We start from the raw sequence: 25,235 nt of genomic DNA on the forward strand, positions 1-25,235 counted from the left end.
GGAAGGACGATACAGGTTTCAATGATATTAACAAGTAGATGCATTAAGTATTCGGGGTTACAACTTCACCGTATGCTTGTAACATTGTCGTTAACTGGTACTCGCATAAGGTAGGTGGATTAAGGGTGAGTTAGGAATATTATGATTTATTTTTATTACAGCGGGTATAACGGATAAATTCGTACTTATACATGAACCTTTTGAGGGAAAAGCTGGATGAGAGATGAGCATTACAAGAGATAGATGCACAAATGGAGGAGGCTGAGCAGCCACTTGTTAAATGGACGGATGGCTTTGCACTTGCTGTCTTCATTTTTGCTTTCAGTTATATTGCCTGGGAATTCCTAAGGGAATGCCTCACAATTTGTATGTACATTTACTACACGTAGCTTTGAATCAGCAGCGGAGGAAATGAGAAATAAGTATATCTACATATGTACATATGTACATATATACCTATGTATGTGTTTGTATAAATCGAAAAGTGATGTTTTTTGAATACCTTTGATATTGCGTTAAGCCTCGGACCCCTTCTTTGTTATTCATGTCTTATACGGTAATGGAAATCCGCATATAATCTCTGAATTGATAACGGGGGCGGGATAAACTAGTTATTGTCATTAATACGATCAATTTGCTGTTCACTTTTGTGTAAGTAAACAACAACCTTATTGAATAAATTAAAAGTGGTAACATTTAGTTCGTATTGAATAGATACGTAGCAGATGCTTGTAAAAACTTAACGGATTAAAATCATGTTTATAAGAAACATATGCATATAATGTGCACATAGAAGTGTTTTTTTGTAAACATGTGCATATGTACATACAAATGAAATACAATAATATGTTTATCTTTGGCTTTACAATATTATAAGCACCTTTATATTCATGTTTTCAACTTTTAGTTATTTTCAAGTAAATATGTATATGCGATAAAAATATAGATCACCATAGTTGATGCATTTTTATTAAAAATTTTTATTATTGTATAATTATAATACATTTTTGGTAGCGGATACTTCACTTCCAAATTAAATATACATATGTTACAAGGTAGGCGAAATTTAAAGTGGTGCGTGACGTATAATTTTTAAGTAGTCTTTAAACTTTTCATATCAATATCCCCGTTAACTAATTTGCAGAGTATTATTGTTTTAAATAAAGAAATTATATGGAAAATATACTTAGTCCTCCCATTAGTTCTGTTACCAGTTCAGACCGTTATAAAAGTGAAATTATAATATATTTATTCAATAAATTTATTGAATAAATAATATATATGTTAAAAGAACAATGTACAAAATTTTCTTCACCCTTTACTTTCACATTAGGGGCGGTTTCTGAGGGGTTCACCCTTGGAATAACATTCTTTGGTAATTTGGACGTAGATTTTGTAGCTTTGCTTATTAAAATCTTCTTGAACAGTAAAAAAATGTTCATTCGTAAAAAGGATACTTTCATGGCAGTTGATCGCGTGCCACTGAAGAAGCCGCTTGCATCTGGTTAGCCTAATTTCCTTCAAAGTCGTTGTCAGAAGAAACCAGTTGAGCGACGGTAGACTTTCATGTGAAGATCATCTCGAATAAGTTTTGACATATTGTTCTTCTTTCTAAGGGGATATCTGAGAATGTGTTTGCGAACGGTTTTTATGGCGAAATTGGTTCAAACTAAGCGAAGTTGATCACTTCTCTTTCTGGCTTTAACTGTAAACGTTTGGGAAATACGGTCAATAATGCGGTGAACAAACATTCTCAAGTTATTAAGTTTTTTGAGAAGGGAATATTTATTTGCATTAATTTTTGCAACGCACAGGGATTGCTGTCATTACCTCATTCTTCGGCTTGTGTTGAGCAGATTTAATCAAAACAAAATGTCAAAACAAATTAGCTATCAAGACATGTGCCGCTTCGATGCAATTCGACTTTATTATTTGTCTTAATGAATAGTTGGAAGTTTTTTTATTGAAAATTTATTCGAACTGGATTAATTTCGGCACTCTGAACTATATTTTCGTACATTTTCTTCACTAAATTCTGCTCAATTGAAAATAAGCAAATACTCACCAGGCCCAATTTTACAATATTTTTTACCTACAGTTGCCCCTTGCTACTGCGATCGCCTTTGTCAAAATACAGTAATAATAATCGTAATTTATTTTTGCCAAGGAACGCGTACACTAGGGTGTGTCGATTCCGGACTTTTTTCGATTCGGGATTTCTAATAGTGCGGAAAAGTTGCCTTAGTACTTCCTACTCTTCAACCCCAACTCCGGCCTTGAAATTTCGGAAATTCGCCTAAAATCGTGAAATTGTCTACCTAGCGCCTGAAATACGCATCTCATGGCAAAATGTATAAAACAAAAGTTATTTGTCAAGTCATTTGCTACCGAAATGGGATCATGGCCGTAGAATGAACCGTTCCCGAGATACGAGCGAAAAGGCGGCGCGCCACAGCGCAAGGTGAAAATTGTTGCAGCTCTCAGCTAACCTGTATTGGTCACCCAGAACCCACCACGTGGAGGTGGCTGCTCTTCGGGTTCCTCCCAATAACAGCTTCTGATATTTTATAGAGATAAGCTTGGTCTGTGCTAAGTTGGGTCGGATTAATAACCTCAGAAGGTAATTGGCAGGATGGAAAACTTTCAAATTTGACAACAGGTAACTTCTCACAATCAGGGAGCAGTTTACCTATGTCGCCAGAGAATGTATGGGGACTCTTTGAGACACCATCTAAGTGTTCGAAAAGAGCACGAAATGGAAGTTCGTTGAAATGTAGAAGACAAACAACCCACTGTAATGGCCTACCTATTCTTTCTTCTATTTTCCGAATGATTCCACCTTTCCAACCTGTGTTAGTGTTGGTGCCATCAGCACCAGCTTGCGTCTCATCCTCAGCTGACCCGGAAGGAGAGGTGACGTGGCCAAAGTAATGACAACCAGGTTCCGCTATAAGAGAAATATGTTCCTCTTTGACAGTGTCGCGGTAGTTCACCTTCGCTGACTTGTGGAAGTGTATTGTCTTTGCCGTCAAAATACAGCCCATATACAGAGTCAATACTTTCAGTGTTTTGGAGCTGAACTCCAACACTTTTTTTGGCCGACTAATCTTGCATTTGTCAGTGACAAAGCTAGCCTGATCCTCTGTTATCAAACCTGCTTTTTTGGCATCCAGAAAAGCAGATGAAACAATCAAGGCCGCTGCTCTATCACTTACTCCAAATCTTTGGGCAGCTAAAGCAGTGCGTTCTAATACTAGTGTGTTTTGTTTGGTTTTAGAGGATGGAAGAGAAAATTCATCATCAGCATCGTTTTTGGAAGAATCCATGTGCGACGCACCTACATTGTTGTCATCTGTATGAGAGTCTGGCTGATCTGAACGGTCACATGTTCTAGCTGATACTTTTCAGGTAAGTGTTGATGTTGAATGACGTTTTGAAAGCTTTTCTTTACGTTCATTTTTCTTTGTAATCTTTTTTGTTTCAGGTAGATCAACACTTCCAATGCGACCAATTCTTCTGGTTCTCTGGTCTAAGAGAAATGGTTGTTCATTGATAGGAACTTTCCTTTCCTTTGGACAAGTGCAAGAAGAAAAATAAATGCATTTACAAGCAGCGATGTCAAATAATTTTCCGGCAGAAGAGACAAAGTCGTCTCTTTTAGAGCTCAAACCTATTGGGTTCCTTAAAAACATTTGTTTAAGAGTCAGAAATTTCTTATGATATGTGGTGAGCATTTGTACAACTCTGGTGTGTGAAACTATCGGAATAGATGACTTTTTGAAAGTATTTTCAACCTTTTTTGCAACTATTTCTGTAACCTCTTTACTCCTAGGTTCACAGTTGTCGCCTCAGAGTCGCCCTATATGAAATCTTTCAAACTGATAACACAAAAGAGCATCCTGGTAAGTAGGTAACTGGGACTCAGAGAGATTGTACGGATATATGCCAAACACAGGACATTTCTGTCTAAATGTAAATTTAGATACAGACATTTTGAGTTCTGTGTTCTGTTGAGAGAATATAAGTGATAGCACTCGGCGAAATCAACGACAAGAGTGAAGGAACTCGATGAAAAAATATTTATGTGGAGACCAGTCCGAACGTGTCGTATGGCGCAGGGAAATGAATGTAAGTGATAGAACGCGGCAAAATCACCGACAAGAGTGAAGGAACTCGATGAAAAAATATTTGTGTGGAGACCTATCCGAACGTGTCCTTTGGCGTAGGTGAATGAATGTGAGTGATAGCACTCGGCGAAATCAACGTCAAGAAGTGTGGCCGCAAGCCGATTTTCACCTTGCGCTGTGGCGCGCCGCATTTTCGCTCGTATCTCAGGAACGGTTCGTCCTACGGCCATGATCAACCATTTCGGTAGCAAATGACGTGACAAATAACTTTTGTTTTATACATTTTGCCATGAGATGCGTATTTCAGGCGCTAGGTAGACAATTTCACGATTTTAGGCGAATTTCCGAAATTTCAAGGCCGGAGTTGGGGTTGAAGATGCAATCCGATCTCAAAACAAAAAGTTGCATTGGAATCAGGAAGTACTAAGGCAACTTTTCCGCACTATTAGAAATCCCGAATCGAAAAAAGTCCGGAATCGACCCACCCTAGGGTACACCAAGTATCATCAGAATATCTCAATTTTTATTCAAGTTATAGCTTGCACGGGCGGACAGAGAGACAATCACCAGGATTTACTTGTCTCTTCATATCTATTTGTATACACTTGATACGTACAACCGTTAGGTGAACAAAACTATTATATTCTGCAGCAAAATATTGCAAGAGTATAATAACGGCACTTTTCCTGCAAATTTTTCCTCGCTGTATGCATTTTATCTTTGTAGTAGAATATATAGCAAGACTGAGTATAAGCATTTTTATACACTCCCGTAATAATGCAGAGAGTAATAGTATTGACTACACAGTACAATAGCTAATCTGGGGGGTGAGAAATTCCAAGTCAGGGTGATGGTACTCAAAGGGTTTGGCGTTCGTATGTGTCAGTTTTTTTTTATGGCCTTTTAAATTTTTTCTTATATTATAGTGAACGAAAATTGGGTACCAAATATAGTGTGTAAAAGCTGCTACAACCGTCTAATGAATTGGAAAAATAAATAATAGTGGTTCGCGAGTTATGTTAGACTACGTTTTTGCCAAAATTTTACAACTAAGCGAAAAAACATCAAGATAAGGAAAAAATTTAGAAGGTCATAAAAAAAACTGACACATACGAACGCCAAACCCTTTGAGGGTTTTACTATACTGACCTAGTACCATCACCCTGACTTGGAATTTCTCACCCCCCAGACAATAATCCCAAAAATGTTCCACAGTGTTATCTGACAGCTGTGTGTAATACCTAAAACTAAAGAAGGTATATAACAAATTTATAGAGATGAAGTTGATTTGAAATGGCTGATATTGCAAATATGATCATTTCCAAGTCCAAAAAATGCTGTATATGATATGAACTAGATAGATATGTAGATATGAACTAATCCTACTCCCCATATAACAGTTATGTTGAAAACTATTAAAAGTGCGATAACCTACCAAAGAAAATGGTCAAACATTCATAGGTTTTTATTTAAAGTTATCTGTTGTATCTTGACAAGATTTTCCCAAAACGTCTAACCTGGCATTCAATGAGTACAGTTATCTTTTTCTTCTAAGTTTAGGTTAAATTTTGGTAACAGCTGACTCAAATTGAAACTTTCAAGAACTTCATTGGAAAACTGCGTTTTTAAATCAATGAGTGTATGCATGCAGAAACCCAATAAAAGTCCTCACAACTTTGAGATGAGTGATTGTTTCGATGGTTCTGACGACCACATGTTCTAGGATTTTTCGCTTCAACAGCTAATTTTTCAGCCATCTGTATAACATTTGAAAATATTTCATCAAAGTATACATTCTTCGTGTGTTCAGTCTTGCAACCTTGTTGTTATGACGTTTGATGCTTTCGAAAGGTCGTTTAATTCGTTCTGCAGAATCAGACTAAGTGTCCGTGTCAGTGACAATACATCACTGAGACAGAAAACTCCAACAATAAACTCGAAATTGCACAGTACGGTGACCAGATTGGACTGCAGTCGTTCTATTCTTCCTTTGGCTTATTTTTGTGAGTCCTTGAACGATTTTTGGAAGAGCGACTGTGAATTGAAGAACGGCATCATGTCTTTGTTTGCCCAAGAACTGTGCTAAAACTGGAAGTAAAGTATAATTTTTAAAGTTCGCAGTTCGCCAACTCGGCCACCAGCTCAACCAACAGACCGCCCCCAAAATGTATTACGTGACTTTCTTCTTATATTCTTATGTCACAAATTTATGTGAAAATAGACGAAATCGGAAAACAACCTCGCCTACTTCCCTTGTAAAACAATTTCAAATTCCACTTGATTCGTTTAGTTTCCAGTACACAAATCAAGAAGCAATTAATATAACGTGATAAAACATTGAATGAATAATGTCTTTAGTGTGTGTCACCATATGACCAAAAATTGTTTAAATCCAATAAAAACTCTTCAAATTTAGACTCCGAAACCTATAGTTGACTTCTAATCGAAAATGTCCGTCAGTGTGTGATATATTGGTGTGTAATTTTCTAACATCCGGCTGACTTTATTCTCTGGTGTTAATTCTTGCAAGTTGAAAGAGTATAAATATTATGCCTGTTTTATTGCGTGGAACTAAATAACGTTGTTATTTTATCGCTCTCGGGTTAGTGAGAAACCTCTATAAGCGAGAATGAGATTGTGCTCCTTTGAACTCTTTCTTATCCAGGTTTGAATGTATGTATATGAAAACTTAAGCAATAACCCGCTAAAAAATCAATTTCTTTGGCGCTCAAAATTCTATGCCAATAACATATTCTGCATAAGAACTGTCCTGGATGAAGGGAAGCCTGAATAATTCTTTCAATACCGAAACTTTTAACTATTTTTGAACCTGGGTAAGTGAGAACTGGATAAGTGAGAAAACTCTATAGGTGAGAGTAATAGCCAAGACCCATCATTTTAAGCTCCCAAAATCTTTATTAGCAAAAAACAGAAACCTTTGTAAGTGAGAGCCGTTCTTCCCTCATGGACCTCCGTAAGTGAGACTGTTACTTATCTATACCTCTATAAGCGACAGTCGAGCTTTATTTATTTATGTATAAAAGGTGGGTTCCAAAGTATATAAAATAATACAATTTATTTTTTCCAAAAAAGTAGCTCGTTGGCCGGTATGGCCTCCAGTATGCCAGTGCAAGTCTTTTGAATGGCCTCTACGTCGGCATAACGCTTTGCTTTCATGGGCAAATGCATTTTTCCGAAAAGGAAGAAGTCGCACGGTGCTACATCAGGTGAATACGGGGAAAGGTTAATGGTTAAAATGTGATTTTTGGTCAAATAATCGGTCACAAGCGTCGATCGATGAGACGGCGCATTATCGTGCAACAAACGCCTATTTTCATCTTCTCGATATTTGGGCCGAACACGTCGAATACGGCGCACCAAACGCATCAAAACTCCACGGTAGAATACCGCATTAAGGTTTTGGCCGCGTGGAACAAATTCTTTGTGGACAATACCTTTGGAATCATAAAAACAAATCAGCATTGTCTTCCCTTTTGACTTCTCGATGTGCGATTTTTTGGGTTTCGACTCGTCCGGTGCCTTCCATTCAGCACTCTGGCCTTTCGTTTTGGGATTATATTGGAAACACCACGTTTCGTCACTAGTCACAATATTGTAAAGGAAGGTTTTGTCCTTTTTGACCTCTTTAATGATGTCGTTCGAATGTTGAGCAATTTTTGGTCGTCAGTCAATTTGTGCGGAACAAACCCAAATGTTCGGCCAAAATGCAATAAATCGATGTTTTTGAGATGTTCAATTCCATTTCCATGAATTTCAATAATGATTTCGGCTGATTTTTTATGAATTCACGCACAGTTTGATGGAATTTCCGGTGATCACGAATTTTGATTGCCCACATGTTGATCGTCATTTATGTCCTCACGACCACTTTGAAATCGTTGAAACCACTCGTTCACTCTGCTACGGGATAGGCAATCACCGCCATAAACTTGTTTCATCAATTGAAACGTTTCGGTAAAAGTTTTACCAATTTTAAAAGAAAATTTAATGTTGGCTCATTTCGACACCGATAACACAAATATACTGACACTTGTATGATGATAAAGATATTAGATTCTAACATACCAGTCGACATATAGATGGCGCCACCAGGGGGCGCTAGATTCAAAAAGTCCTTTGTTTACTTTGGAACGCACCTTGTATTATTTAGGAAGAACTACAGCTGCAATAAAAATACATACAATCATAAAAGATACACACTTACAGTAACAAATTACAAATTTAAGATCTATTATCTTATGACTCGGTTTTGGAAAAGTAGAGATGAGCAAGACCTGCCAGAGGAAATATATGTTGAATTTGGACCTAGCAACGAGGAATGGACTAATCTTGTGTCTTGAGAATCCAATATGTTAATGCCGAGCTTCGAAGATTTCGTTCGAATTGACGACAACGTAACTAACGCTGGAGAACAAACTGACGACGATATCGTTAAGAATTGCGTGAACACCTGTATTGCTGGAAATAACAGTGAAGGCGAGGCACAGATTTCGGAAATAGAAATAAAGATCAATCGAATGAAGCTAGCCTTTAATGCATTGGAGACGGTCCATCAGAACTTTGAATACGCGGCGGTCGTTGATCAAGCAATATTCGATAAAATTTATGAGCTAGAGAAAAACAGAAACCCAAACGAAATTGACGGATTTTTTAAATGCAAATAAGTTCTAAATAAAATAAAATTACATGTTGCATGAATTTTTGTTTTTTTTTTCGTAAGAATCTTGATACCTACCCTTATGAGGTACTTACATATATGTCGAAATGTAATGAACGTTTCATACACACTATTAAAAATATATATGTATGCACATATTTTTATCATACTTGTATTACATATTTACTACATTCGTACCTGCTGTGACTTGTTATTGCTGTGTACCTTTATAAGAGAGAAACGCTACCCATGTACCTGCATTACAGAGAAACCTCTACAAGCGAGAATTAGATTAAGCTCCCTTGACTTCTCGCTTATCTAGGTTTAACTTGATTCCTATATAAAGATCGTCATAATCGTTGTATAGCCCTCGATTGCCCCTACGTAGGAAAGCTCGAATTCATATTTTAAGGCTAAACTTATATTTGGAGCTATTTTTCATTTTTAGTAGTGATAAAAAAAAATTGATAGAAAATCAGAAGCAAAACTTATTCCTAGAAAAATCAATATATTACATATTTCATGAGTCTTTCATCAACAATTCATTGTAACACGTGAAAAATATGCCTGAAGTAAAACTTAATTTGATTGTCGACCACTGTTCAGGGTCTATTCAAGGAAAAAACGAAAATCAAACAGGTGCAGTAAATTAGTTACGTGCATGTAAGTAAACTTTTTGTGGTTTCGCTAAGATATCGCTAACTGAAATTCAACCATATGTTGTTAAGTATAATTTACTGTTTCATTTCCCCACCGGAAACCCATGTATGCATCATAATGTACATATCGGTGAGTATAAATTAAATAGAACTAATTTTCCACATAGATAAGGGTGAAAAGGACATCACCTACTTCAATTCGGTATAAAAACTTGAGACACATTAGTATATGTCATTAAGTTGATTCAAAAATGTTCTATATATATTTATTTTGGTATTGCTGTTATTATTAGAATATACTTATGTCATGTCTACCCACTTTAAAGGCACCCATATACCTATATATGTACGTACATACACATCGTCTCATGTTGGTTATACTAATTCCACATTGTTTGCTGTTAATGAGCTTTCGAGCAATTTTGTATTAGCTATATTGTCTTTAAAGTTTAACTAGTTCGCAAAATTGAAACCGCTTGCATGGCACATTTCCAATTTTAATGTCTAAATCACATGATCTAATATAAGTTTAGCCAAATTTTAAATAAAAAATGTTTTTACACATGTTGTTCACAAACCACAAACAACAATTGCAATATTTTTCGAGTTATTGATTGAAATCGAATGCATTACGTATTTCCATGCGGTGCCAAATATTTCTTTAATAAAATTAAAATTATAACGTGTAAGCCTTTTGGGAAATTGCCACGTGACGGTCGTTTGTCAGGTAAGGACACAATTCGTGTCGTTAATTATATTAAACCTCATTTCAAGGGTTGGGCACAAATTTCGATTGCTACTTGATTGTAATCAAATTACACAACCTGTTCTGAACAATGGAGCATGACGGCACAACAAATACCACTGGTAAAACACCCCTGAAATGTAAATGTACTAGTTTTACACAAGCAATCTATTAACTATGAGTTCGTTTCGCAGCTCAAGTGCATATTGAAGATTCCATCTATTTTCAACATTAGCAACCTGTGTGCTTTACGCTCATAATTGAGTACAGTGTTCACCTAACGTTTTAAAACAATCGATATAGTGTTAGGGTACGGGCATTACATTTTAGCAGTTGAAACACCGGTCATTTTTAATGCCAAATACACCTTCACATAGATCTAAAGACTGTAATATACCCAGAAAGCAATTTGAACTTATCACAAAAATTTTGCTTCGGCGAAAATCGATTCCACACATGTTTTACATGCTATAATGTGGAAAAACAAGTGAGATTGATATGGTATACTCACGTATAGATAAATTTCATTGAACTTTCAGCATAACAAAGTTGACTTTTCAATCCTATTTAAATCCTACAATTAACTTGAGAAGTTTATGATTGACTTTCATAATCCTCTATGAAATTGTTTCGAGTTGGAAAAAACTAGACTACAACTGCAATCACTTCAAATAATATGTATGTACCCTATTTTTGAATGAAATCTCTTTATTCGATTTTACAAAAAATTACACAAGCAAATATCAAAATATGCATTTATTCATTACATATATGTATGGTATGTATTAATTTCCTTACTTATATCATATATATGGGGATTTCCATCCACTCCCATGCATACTTATGTATACTTGTATATTATACACTGATTTCTCAGATATTTTTGGTACTAGTAATACTCTCCTTTAGTTTGAGATTGTGCTATAAGCAAAATTTCTCCGTTTTTCCTCTTATTTTAATAGTGTATAACATTGAATATAATGGAGGATGGAGTCATGTGTAGCAGTTCATGCAAGTGAGGAAAGTTCTCTGATCGCCACTCACTTGGGAGTGGCCAGAAACGATTCTTTTACATATGAATCAAGCAGCTCACGCCTTCCGGTCTTTGACCAAGTATCCTCTGGGTAGCCTAAGAACATCCGTTTGAAGGCGAGCTAAAGTGAGAAGGCGAAACATCCCCTCCACAGGGTTTGGGACCCGCCACGTAAAAAAAACACCCCCAATGAAAGGAAGCTGACGATGGAGCAGACGTTCCATTGCCCGACCATGAAGAAGTTCGAATAGCAATTACCCGCCTGAAGAACAACAAAGCGGCGGGGGCCGATAGATTGCCGGCCGAGCTATTTAAACACGGCGGCGAAGAACTGATAAGGAGCATGTATCAGCTTCTTTGTAAAATATGGTCGGACGAAAGCATGCCCAACGATTGGAATTTAAGTGTGCTATGCCCAATCCATAAAAATGGAGACCCCACAATCTGCGCCAACTACCGTGGGATAAGATTCCTCAACATCGCGTATAAGGTTCTGTCGAGCGTATTGTGTGAAAGATTAAAGCCCACCGTCAACAAACTGATTGGACCTTATCAGTGTAGCTTCAGGCCTTGAAAATCAACAACCGACCAGATATTCACCATGCGCCAAATCTTGGAAAAGACCCGTTAAAGGAGAATCGACACACACCACCTCTTCGTCGATTTCAAAGCTGCTTTCGACAGCACGAAAAGGAGCTGCCTTTATGCCGCGATGTCTGAATTTCGTATCCCCGCAAAAATAATACGGCTGTGTAAACTGACGTTGAGCAACACGAAAAGCTCCGTCAGGATCCGGAAGGACCTCTCCGAGCCGTTCGATACCAAACGGGGTTTCAGACAAGGCGACTCCCTATCGTGCGACTTCTTCAACCTGCTGCTGGAGAAAATAATTCGAGCTGCAGAACTTAATCGAGCAGGTACAATCTTTTATAAGAGTGTACAGCTGCTGGCGTATGCCGGTGATATTGATATCATCGGCCTCAACACCCACGCCGAGAGAAAAGTTCTGCGAAAGATTGATGGCCCGATGCATTCGATGGAACGATGAGCTGTACGAGATATACGACGGCATTGACATAGGTCAGCGAATTAAAAGACAGCGGCTAGGCTGGCTAAGTCATGTTGTCCGGATGGAATTTTGTTAAGATATCTCGTAAAATGAAAAGTTTTCCATGCAAGCACTTGATCCCAATCGTTCAGTTTGTATGACAACTATATGCTATAGAATCTGATATCCACGGATATGAAAAATTAACAGCTACTTGGGGAGAAAGGGACGTGTGAAAATTTTCAGATCGGACCAGTTCGAAGACATGGCTGCATCAACTCAGCTTCTCAAGCTGATCATTGAGACTATATTGTGGCAATATCATATTCAGTCACACGAAATGAAAAGCATATTTTGGAGGCGGCCATAAATTAAAATATCAAACTTCTGAGTGTATCTGCTATTAAAATAATTTTCATATAAATCTTTTAATCGTCAAGATGAATATCCCAAATATAAAGAAACACAGCATCTAATAAAGCGGTTAATATACATACTTGTATATAGTGGATAATATATGGTGTACTATCTAGTGGACATATTGTTCTACAAGTACAAATACTCGTATAACATTATAAACATTGTATTGTTAATGCTGTCGTAAATGTTGCAAATATCGCTATCTTTTCAGAAATTATGTACAAATTAAGCTGCACTTGCAATTATTTACAAATTATATGTGCTAATATTTTACGTTACCCAGAAGAAGTCTGCGAAAATAACTTGTTGGAACAAATAACTTTATATACTTTTCATAAAATCCATTTTTTTTTATATTCACATCTACATATGTATTTAGTTCCATGAAAATGAAATTGATTAAATTACTGACGATAACATCTAAACAAAAGAAAACATGTGGACGAATAGAAAATCCGAAAGAAAAGGCGTACAAGGTTCATAAGTTATTCTACCTCAGAATCTTCGTAAAATTTAATAGGAAGTCGGATGTCCTCAACATTTAAAAAGTTTACCTAGCTTTAGTTTTTAGTATGGATTAGACAAGCTTAAGGGTTTCTGTTGAAGGGATGTGAGCACATTCCTCGGGCAGCATATGCTTTGAAGTAATTGTGCGTATGCGGATTTTAGGTTCTAGGGGACCTTATGCTGCTATTTAGGATTGAAATCTGGTGATTGTGGTCGTGTTTAAAGCTGCTTGGGGAAAGTTGTAGAGTAACTAAAGCTTAGCTATGTCTACTATATACTTCAGTTCGTTATCCTGTAGAAAATAGTAGTAATTTCCAAGTCCTAATTCTTCCGCTCTTTGCTTCAAATACATTTTTAAGATATTTAAGTATGCATATTTGTCCATGGTGGACTCTATTAATTTCAATATTGCTTCTTTATCACCATTCTTCACAATATTCATCATGCAGATTTCCTTATCGAGTGCCCTTGATTCCAAAGACGCAAAACATGCTCTCATCGGAAAAAATAACTTTATACCAACCCTCCCGGAGCTTGCTTAGGTGCTCTTTCGCAAATGCATTATGCACTTGCTTATTGACTAGCGATATGAATGAGTTCTTGTGTGCGACTTGTGCCACAAAACCATGTTCTTTTTTAATTTTGCAAATGGTGGTAACCTTTTGAGAGATTTTGGATACTTTGCTTATGCAAAACGTTACGGGTTTCACGCTAGTGCTAGTATTTTATGCCGCCCTGGACGGGTCGAGATATAAAAACACCGATATGTTTGTAATTTTGTATAGCTCTTTGTATAGTTTGTGTAGAAGAATGTGTTTTTCCAACAAATAAATTTTAGGGTATTGCTAATTTTACGAAAAAAAGTATAACTATAAATTTCCAACGCTTTTACACTCCTATTTTACAAATTGTATGCAGTCTTTTTCTGCTTTGGCAAATGACAATTTTTTGTAAATTTATCTATAAAACTATGGCGTGAGATTTTCATTGTTTTTAATGGGATTATGCAATTGACTAGTAATAAAGCACTTATTTAATTACGCTCTAAAATTTAGTATATAAATGTTATCATTTAACAAAAGAAAATAAAATATATGTAATATCTCTCTCTTGCTGTATTTGACTAATTGAAGTGAGTTCCATGGTCTGCTTTGAAAGGAAGAGATGGAAACAGCTGAATAGTTAATTCAGAATATTAACAAAAACTAATGCTATCTCGTCGTGGATAGTTGAGGTTTGGACAGATTTTTGAATATTATAAATGCTTAAGAAATATGTACTAGATATACAAGGTGCATTACAAAGTAAGCAGGACTTAAAAAAAAAATCAGAACAAGTGATTAATACAGCTTTTTGCACGGTCTAAAAGCATGTCGAACGAGTGTTTTAGCTCGTTGGCCGGTATGGCCGCCAGTATGCCGGTGCAAGCCTTTTGAATGGCCTCTACGTCTGCATAACGCTTTGCTTTCATGGGCAAATGCATTTTTCCGAATAGGAAGAAGTCGCACGGTGCCATATCAGGTGAATACGGGGAGTGGTTAATGGTTAATATGTGATTTTTGGTCAAATAATCGGTCACAAGCGTCGATCGATGAGACGGATTTTTGGTCGTCAGTCAATTTGTGCGGAACAAACTTGTTTCATCAATTGAAACGTTTCGGCAAAAGTTTTACCAATATTAAAACAAAATTTAATGTTGGCTCATTTTCGCACCGATAACACAAACAAACTGACACTTAAAACGTAAAAACTTCACTTCCAATAAATGAAATGTCATAAAATTCTCACTGCTCAATCGTTAAAGGTAGTAGATTCTAACGCACCAGTCGCACTGTTTACTTTGGAAACTGCCTTGTAGTAAAGTCAAAAGGCTAACAGAAATCAACATTACATTACATGGTAAGTAAGCCAGCAAGCGAATTTGTAATAAGATCGTCCAAATTCCTGAAGTTACTGAGAAGTGGACCGAGCCGTGTCGTGCCGTGAACTTCTGTATATAAAATTATGCCAATGTATTTAATTCCACATCGTTAATATTGAAATATACGCTTTCCGCATTTTATTTATATAGTATATACACTAGATACGCCCGCAGGCGTTGTCCTGCGTGAAAGTATGTGTTTTGAAATGAAAAGAAAGTTGAATTTTCAGATTTATGCCACACTCTTCTAGCGCCTATCCTTGTGAACTGAAATGGCAAATCGTTGGAATTCGTAGAATCAAGTATTCGGCCCCCTTGTATTCGATAGCTGCGTCACAATCAGTCGGGTTCCATTACACAGTTTCGGCGCATGAAAGTTGCGAAACATAATAATGACAGATCTAACTTTGAGACGCAAATTATGCAGCGGTATACCAAGCCTCTCTAAAGATTTTAGAAATTCCACTAGATAATTCACGGCTTCGTCTTCATTGTCAAGAGCATCAACCGTTTTTTATGAGATCAAACCTCTCTGCATTTGGCTTGAATCTTCCAGTTCAAGTGCTAAATTGGAAGTATCAATAAAAATTTTCCCATTTCCAATTCTTAGCGAATACGACGTAAAATGTCTTCGGCAATGTCATTTTTGTTCGTATCCCATAATAGACGCGGAATTGAAGGCTGATATGTCGAAATGATTATCGCGAAAAGTATGCGAACTTCATTTGCATTCGAAGTAGCTATCGCAAGGTCCATCGTTTGATTCCAGTGATAATCCTGTTGCAGCAATTGCAATTGCCTTCTCAAAAAGTTGCACACACCGTACTATTCACACTACGCAATGACTCAAATGAAGTTGAACCGCGTACATTAATCAATAGCAACCGAAGGCAGAAGCGTTTTTTCGGGTGGATTGTGAAAATTCTTCCTAATGCATTAGTTGAGAACACACCTGGATGCCCATCTTCTGCTCCCCCTTGCTTTCTGAGTAACCATTTCTTTGACGATGCATTCCATGTCTAATATCAAGGCATTTCCGAATAGAGCAATGATCTCGCAAACGGATCACTGATGAAAGTTGAGCAAAAACTCGTAAATGTTAATTTTGTTGCTGGCGGTGTTTCACTGGCTGTACTGTATTCTCTGAGTTGAAATAAACTCTTTGGCCATTCTCCAAATGAATTGCGAGACGCACAACGGTCGGAAAACGTTCATGAATTAAAAAAGTAAATATCCGACAAAGCGCTTTATTGCAGTTCACGATGGACCTATTTAATACTTCCTGATCTCATTTCGTTCAAGGCTAATAACCGTCATGTTGCTTCCTTTGGTGACGTAATTACAAACGTATTTTATTGATTACAGCAAACTGCAATACTCAACATTGAATACCTTTACTGTGAATTAATGGTGAATATAGTACCATCCATGTGATGTCAACTTCGATATTCACTCTTCTAAATTGAATGCTGAATGTTCTGCCATTGTCGTCTGGCGAGCGACGCCGATAGAGTGGATATCCATCATTTCCGAAAGAAAAGCACGTATATAGCGTTTCGTGCATTTGTTGTCAGATATACAAAACGAAGTGGGATTGTGGTGTCCGCAAGGTCCATGAACCATATTGCTTTTCACCACTTCGTATAATTCTGGATTTTTCTCTGCATCAGGAATTTCCGCAGAAATGAGTTCATCAATTTGATCTGGTGTAACCACCATCCACCATCCAAAGGACAATGTGTGCGAGTGGCAAACCTCTCTTTTGCCACTCAACAGAGTACGTCTAGCATCTAACAGCACCACATATACATACGTTGCTTCAAGATAAAGTCCATCAAACATCGACCACCGTTGTTTGAAAAGTCGTGCTGTGACATCGTGACGATCGCTTGCTGATTGACCGCGATCCATAATTCCGCACGCATGTCATCACATCCTGGGAGTACTTCTTGCTTTGTATTGCCTTGTCTTGCCTTGGGCTGCCACACGTTGATGACAAAAAGAACGCCGACCGATATTAGGGCGGCCTCTTCGTGACTTCGTAACAAATTTCAATCTGCAATTGATCACTTTGTGCGAAACACACATAAAGTTTTCACTGAATAATTTTCAATAATTTTTCTTTTGAATAGCCGGAATAAAAAAGCAATCGACCAAAATTGAACGATTCAAATAATTTACAAATCAAAACAAGCAAAAATTGGAAAAAAGTTACTTTTTGGAATTGTCCAATTTTCCGACTTTTCCTCATGAAAAGTAAAAGGTATTTTTATTTCTAAATCTTCTCCGATTCTCAACGAACAGCCTCTGAAAATTTCACCAAGATTGGTGCAGCCGTTTTCTTAGCGTTACTAAGAAACAAACATTCATTCGTTTGCATGGGAAAAAGAAAAGGGCTGATTTTAGGGGGTTTTCGGCAACTATTCGAAATTTTCTTGCCGTAAAAACCATCCTTGAACCTCAACGAACATTTAGAAAAAAGAATTGGCCAAATTGGTTCAAGCGTTGTTGAGTTACGCGCTTAGCAACACATTTTGCGATTCATTTTTATATATGTATGTATGTACATATATAGTACATAAGAAGATAAATTTACAGATTCTAGTGTTCTTTAAAATTTATTGGAGCATACGACGGTGGAACAAATATTATTTAGCCTGCAGAATTTTTTTCGACAGAGCACTTATGGAAAATTACAGGCCAGCACAGGTTCGAAAATTAGATTATAAGGCGCAAGTTTCGATGGTTAGATCGCTCGTGAAAGGAAGAAAAATATCGGATATATGTACATACATACATATGTATGTATGTATAAAGAATTTAGCAATCATACAAACTGATCGATCAAAATCAAGTTCTTGTATAGAATATCTTGAATTTGGGAAGGATATTAAAGTTTTGGTACGACGTTAACGTTATTTCTTGTTTTCTTTTGGGATAGTGGCGGTGTAGGATGGTGAGGCGAAGTTATTCTTGGACAGCCGTCGTAACTGTCACAGTCACTTTAATTTCAAAACACAAATAGAAATTAATCAGCTTCTATATCCATCCATATAGAATAAATGATCAATTATATTTATTAAGTTTAACTTGCATGGTAAGGGTTGTTGTAGACGCTATTTGGTGGAAAAGTACATTTCTTCTTACATATAGAGTTCCATTATTTATTTTCCATGCAGGTGATAGCATTTATAAATATAATTTGACCATATATGTAAGTCTTGAAAATAAAGTAAGCAAATACAACTTGTATTGCGACAGCATCTTAATTATTAATTAATTTTACAAAAATCTAATCCGTTAAATCAGCAAATCATCCTAATACAAATTACTTAGAACGAAGTGGCAGAATAAATAAGGCATATTTTTAGAAAGTAGTTTTAGACTATACAAAAATGACTATACTCTCGCAACATGGTCCAACCAGAGTATAATACTTTGTTCACTTAACGTTTATTTGTAACCTAAAACTAATCGATATAGATATAGAGTTACATATATAGTATATGTATACATATTTAAATGATCAGGATGACGAGACGTGACGACTGTCCGGGAAAAACTGAGAAATCTTGTGGTACACGTGTTTGCTTGACACCCTGAGGATGTTGATATCGCAAATAGGTTGGTTCATTCCCTCACCCTTTATGACTTAAACGAAAAACTATGAAATGCTATAACTCAGTCAAAAATTATGAAACAAACTTAATTTGATACAGTAAATCGAAATATAAAGAGGAATCCTGGTTTTATCGGTCAATTCATCTTAATGAATCTTATACCATGTTCAGACCGACACTTAATCACACGATTTCGGCTGTTGAGTGGTTTATCCTACTAATCCTATAAATTTATCAAGATTTCGTCATACAAACATGACAGTTCAAAATCACTTCATCGAAGTGATTTGAAACTGATCCACGCTAAATCTTTTTGTGCGACTCTGATTTTGCGCTATCTACTTGTCAGCTTTGGAAATCTATAACATTCAGCCCTATCACGCAATCCATCGTAGACTGTTTTTTCGGGAAAGTTACGAAATTCGTAGAGTGGCATTCACTGAATTCACTCGGAACGGAAAATTTTGAATTTTATCGAAATTTTTGTACGACAAATTTTTGCTAACGGAGCAATAAATTAAAAAAAGAGAAACGTAAGTTTTTATTCAATTCAAACTATAACATATTTGTTACCAGTAAAATAATCTTTAATGCGATTTCCGCAGGTCCAAAGTAATTACCACCAAGCAGCAATATGCACTAATGGGTGAGCTGTTACAGCAAAAACCTGAAATGGCGCAGGGTTTTACCAAGTGCCCTAGAGAAGAAGTGGCAGCTTTTTGGAACAATATGACCCAAGAACTCAACAGTGTTGGTCCGCCTATCAAAGATATTTCCACCTGGAAGAATGTAATATAATAAAGTTGTAGATTTTATTGTTGTAACAGGATAATTTAAAGCTTGTTTAACTTATTATACTCTCGCAACAATGTTGCTAAGGAGAGTATTACAGTTTTGTTCACATAACGGTTGTTTGTAAGTCCTAAAACTAAAAAAGTTAGATATAGGGTTATATACACCAAAGTGATCAGGGTGACGAGTAGAGTCGAAATCCGGATGTCCGTCCGTCTGTCCGTCCGTCCGTCCGTGAAAGCTGTAACTTGAATAAAAATTGAGATATCATGATGAAACTTGGCACACGTAATCCTTGGCTCCATAAGAAGGTTAAGTTCGAAGATGGGCAAAATCGGTCTACTGCCACGCCCACAAAATGGCGGAAACCGAAAACCTATAAAGTGTCATAACTAAGCCATAAATAAAGATATTAAAGTGAAATTTGGCACAAAGGATCGCATTAGGGAGGGGCATATTTGGACGCAATTTTTTTGGAAAAGTGGGCGTGGCCCCGCCCCCTACTAAGTTTTTTGTACATATCTCGGAAACTACTACAGCTATGTCAACCAAACTCTACAGAGTCGTTTTCTTCAGGCATTTCCATATACAGTTCAAAAATGCAAGAAATCGGATAATAACCACGCCCACCTCTCATACATAGGTTATGTTGAAAATCAATAAAAGTGCGTTAACCGACTAACAAAAAACGTCAGAAACACTAAATTTTACGGAAGAAATTGCAGAAGGAAGCTGCACCCAGGCTTTTTTTAAAAATTGAAAATGGGCGTGGCTTCGGCCACTTATGGACCAAAAACCATATCTCAGGAACTACTAGACCGATTTCAATGAAATTCGGTATATACTATTTTTTAACACCCTGATGACATGTACGAAATATGGGTAAAATCGGTTCACAACCACGCCTTCTTCCAATATAACGCTATTGTGAATTCCATCTGATGCTTTTTCTGTATAATACGAGTCTATACATTAGGAACCAATGATGATAGCGGAATAAAACTTTACAAAAATACGGTATTTGAAAAATATGTAAATGACGTATAATGAAATCTCGATTATCACTATATCATGCGAGAGTATAAAATGTTCGGTGACACCCGAACTTAGCCCTTCCTTACTTGTTTTTTATTAGGTATGGCTAGACTGGAAGGCCTACATAAAAAGAAAATCGGTGGAAAACAAAAAGGAGCAGTCAGCTACTGATGGCGGCAGAAATAGGCAGCACCATTTCAACGAACTGGAGGAATCGGTGATAACACTAACGGCATTGGAAACGAGTACAAGTGGTATTGAAAATACAGTGAGCATCGGCTTACCTATGGTAGCCGACGTATCAATGCCATCAGTGACCTGCAGTCTAGCACTGCCTAGACGTACTACTAGGCCACCGGATACATGTAATACATGTACAGCCGATTTAATAAAAGAACAACCTACAATTAAAAATAATTTCAGGACAAGGTTCTCGATAAGTTGGACGATCTTTCATTACGTATGCGACGAGTAGGCAGAGCATTGGAAATGCAAAATGATTTAAAAACGCGGAAGTGGAAGAAATTAGAAGGCACAACATAGCTATGGAGAATTTGATAGCTGCTAAGAATTCCATAAAACAGCAAATGTTAGAGGTTGAGGAACAAAAATTGCAAGCCATGGCAAAAAATAATTAAAGTAATTAAATAAATACTTAATTAAAACTATAAATATTTTATGTTAATAATTGGTTTCAAAAAAGTCTTGCGGTATTTTCGCTAGTTGGCGCTGAAAGCGCTTAGTTCTGGTTTTATTCGTCGCATCGAGTCATGCTAACCTTTTTGGAAAGCTCATTTCACGCGCTAACACGTGTTTGATTGATTGTCGTTTCTTTTAAGTCGTTCGTGAGTTACAGCGTGGCAAACATGGAGCAAAATAAAGAGAAAATACGGCATATTTTACAGTACTACTACGATAAAGGCAAAAATGCATCTCAAGCCGCCAATAAAATTTGTGCAGTTTATGGACCCGATACAGTTTCCATTTCCACCGCACAACGATGGTTTCAACGTTTTCGTTCTGGTGTAGAGGTGGTCGAAGATGCGCCACGCTCCGGAAGGCCTGTCGTCGAAAATTGCGATAAAATCGCTGAATTGGTGGAAAGAGACCGACATAGTAGCAGCCGTAATATCGGTCAAGAGCTGGGCATGAGTCATCAAAAATTCATTTCAATTTCAATAAAAAAAAAAAGTTGTAAGGCGTTTTCGGAATTTTTGTAATATATATGTATGTATGTATAATACCCAAAAGCCAAGTGTTTCGTTTACCATCAAGGTACTTTTTCTCATGAAAATAACGAGCATTGCTGACATTCCATATGTGGGAGTCGCAATTGCTGCCGGGAAACTGAGCATTCACATAACGTATTTTCATATTATTGTCACATACATATCTGCAAAACATTGATTAAGATGTTTGAAATGTGAATTACAAACTTACAATCATGGCATTGATACTAAAGTATCCTTTGCAGTTATAATAGAGAAACTTATCTTTAGTTGGAGCAACGATTTTAATATGTGTCCCGTCTACACACAAAATCACGCCTGGAAATCCGTATTTCTGAAAAAAATCCTTTTTTCGCTTTACTTTTTTCAACTTTACTAATGATGAATTTAATAATTTTAATAAAATTTAATAATGAATTTTTGTGGATTCTTGAACTGAACATTGTTTCGTCCACATCGAAAGGGTTGCTCTTGTCCCTCAGTGATTTTCGGTGAATTTTTAGATCACGCCGACTTCTCTCAGGTTCTTCCTCAAGCAACATAAATAAAAACGTTAGCGAATCCATATTTTGTTCGTAAAATCAATTTCAATATAAACGATTTCAGTTTTATTAATCAAAATTTTAATTTTTTCTTCTACACAGCTGATTTCTAAATGTCAAAATTCAAAATTAAGTCTGGCAATAAAAGTTTCGAATTCACATGGATTCAATGATAGCAAATTATGCATATTCGTAGCGGACATTCGTATTCGTAGCTTCGCTACGATGGATTGCGTGATAGGGCTGATTATCACAGCTGATTTAGACACTACAAAGGGGAAAAAATGTAAACAAACAAATTTTTTTAAAGCAATGAATCCAATTTCACCCGAAAATCGACTTAAAAAATTAAAAAATGCTACCATTATTTCCATTATATGGAAAATATTTAGAAGAATACGGCTTTTTTACAAAATACTATATGACAATGTTTTCTTTTGATAAATATTGAGCGGAGTAAATTTTTGAATGGCAAAAACAGTTGTTTTTTCATCTTTTCAACGGCAGTGAGAACGGGCTGATTAGCGAATGTAATTAAATGTAATATAATCCCTTTAAATTTTCGGTCTGAACATGGTATTAGCTAAATTAAGTGAACATACTTATAGTACAAGGGCGCCATCTATATTTCATCGATTGTTCAGAGAGAATTTATTGCGTTTTAAGTGTCAGTATGCTTGTGTTATCAGTGCGAAAATGAGCTTCGAATAAAGAGCCAACTTGTTTTAAAATTGGTAAAACTTTTACCGAAACGTTTCAATTGATGAAACAAGTTTATTGCAATGATTGCCTATCCCGTAGCTGAGTGCACGAGTGGTTTCAACGTTTGCAAAGTGGTCGTGAGGACATAAATGACAATCAACTTGTGGGCCAATCAAAATCCATGATCACCGGAAATTTCATCGAAACTGTGCGTGAATTCATCAAAAATAAGTCGAAATCATCATTGAAATTCATGAAAATGGAATTTAAAATCTCTCAAACAACGATTTATGGCATTTTGACGAACATTTGCGTTTACGAAAGGAGTATGCACGGTTTGTTCCGCACAAATTGACTGACGACCCAAAATTGCTCAGAATCCAACATTCGAGTCGACGCTTGTGACCGATTATTTGACCAAAAATCACATTTTAACCATTAACCACTCCCCGTATTCACCTGATATGTTACCGTGCGACTTCTTCCTTTTCGGAAAAATGCATTTGCCCATGAAAGGAAAGCGTTATGCAGACTTAGAGACCATTCAAAAGACTTGCAAAGGCATACTGGCGGCCATACCGGCCAACGGACATGTTTTTGGACCGTGCAAAAAGCTTTATTGAAGCAGAAGGAGACTATTTTGAATAAAATAAATTGATTTTGCTGAAAAAACCATTTTTTCGATTTTTTTTAAGTCCTGTTTACTTTGGAACGCACCTTGTAATATTTATGTAGTGATAAATAATATAGTTTAATAAAAAATGGTTATCCTTGTGAGTACTAACTTTAACTAGAATATTTTCAAAGTTTCATGACATTTAATTCAATAGTTCTAAAATTATTGGTAGTAAAGTGACAAAGAGTCACATATTGGACTTTCAAAAGACAAGCAGCCTCTGAATAAATAAAGTAAACATTACACTCGTGACTCTTAAGGAAATTAACTGGAAATAAAGTGATTTAGGATTTGAAAAATGAGTGAAATCGTGTAATAACCTTATCCACTTACCCTATACAAAGTGTAGTATAATAAAATTGCGTTGGCGTGACATCGCCCATTTTTGCGTGAAATCCCATACCTTAGAAACTACTTCAACCAAATTTGGTGTATAGTATATCATTACCCGTTTACGTTGACTTTTTAAACTGGGAGAAACCGGATTTGGCCTACTTTTCATATTACACATTTTTTAAATTAAATCTGATTCTTTCACTTTAAAGTATATGGTATAAATCAATTATAAAGATATCAGAATAATCGATCAATCTGTGAGATATGAAGATCGTCTTTGCCTGGGTGTGTTATGTTGCGATTTATATTAATAAAATTATAATAATTTAGTGTAATGCGGAAGTAAATGTATATCTATCGGCTCAAATATATACAATATAGTGATCTACTTTATAATGTTTATAATGACAAATACGTGAAATATTTCATTTTAGCTATAATTTGGCTTAGTGCCTAATATGAATGAAATCGGTCTAGGCGTACCTGTAATGGTCGTTGCGGAGGTCCAGCCATACTATGATGATGGTACATAACGTCATGTTTTATTTGACCCGGCATTTGACTGTGATGATGTGTGGTTTGATGTTTACCCATATCCACCGCCGCTAGTGCTTCCGCCCTACTAAGGATACCATCATTGATTCCCGCAAATATATCACCCTATTTAAAAATAAGAACAAAGAATGAAGAATTAATATATGAAATATATATGTATTTTATAATGTCTACATAACTTATTACAATACTCTGTACTGTACTCCATCTATATTTTAAAATAATAGAGTCGACGCTCACAAATTAGAACCTTCAGTAGTTAAAATATCCAGAATCTGAGTTGTTATCAATAATTGAGCTGGTGAATTGTTTTTTTTACTAATCTCATAAGCAATTTTCTAGATCGCCGTATGATGTTGTTACGATAATTGCCTATCCCGTAGCAGAGTGCACGAGTGGTTTCAACGTTTTCAAAGTGGTCGTGAGGACATAAATGACAATCAACTTGTGGGCCAATCAAAATCCATGATCACCGGAAATTTCATCGAAACTGTGCGTGAATTCATCAAAAATCAGCCGAAATCATCATTTAAATTCATGGAAATGGAATTGAAAATCTCCAAAACAGCGGTTTATCGCATTTTGACGAACATTTGGGCTTACGAAAGGT

At 36.3% G+C, this 25,235-nt stretch overlaps 1 protein-coding gene across 6 annotated transcripts in view; it reads right to left on the reverse strand.

The window, feature by feature from the left end:
- Positions 1-25,235, reverse strand: part of LOC126760172 (inhibitory POU protein) — a 98,925-nt gene that overhangs the window by 47,015 nt on the left and 26,675 nt on the right. For all 6 annotated transcript variants that reach the window (XM_050475634.1, XM_050475635.1, XM_050475631.1 and 3 more), the window contains exon 3: positions 24,554-24,730. In XM_050475634.1, coding sequence (XP_050331591.1) covers positions 24,554-24,730 — 177 coding nt within the window. The remainder of the gene's footprint in view (positions 1-24,553; positions 24,731-25,235) is intronic.

The sequence above is a fragment of the Bactrocera neohumeralis genome, chromosome 5, assembly GCF_024586455.1.
Source record: "Bactrocera neohumeralis isolate Rockhampton chromosome 5, APGP_CSIRO_Bneo_wtdbg2-racon-allhic-juicebox.fasta_v2, whole genome shotgun sequence".
Lineage (NCBI taxonomy): Eukaryota > Metazoa > Arthropoda > Insecta > Diptera > Tephritidae > Bactrocera > Bactrocera neohumeralis.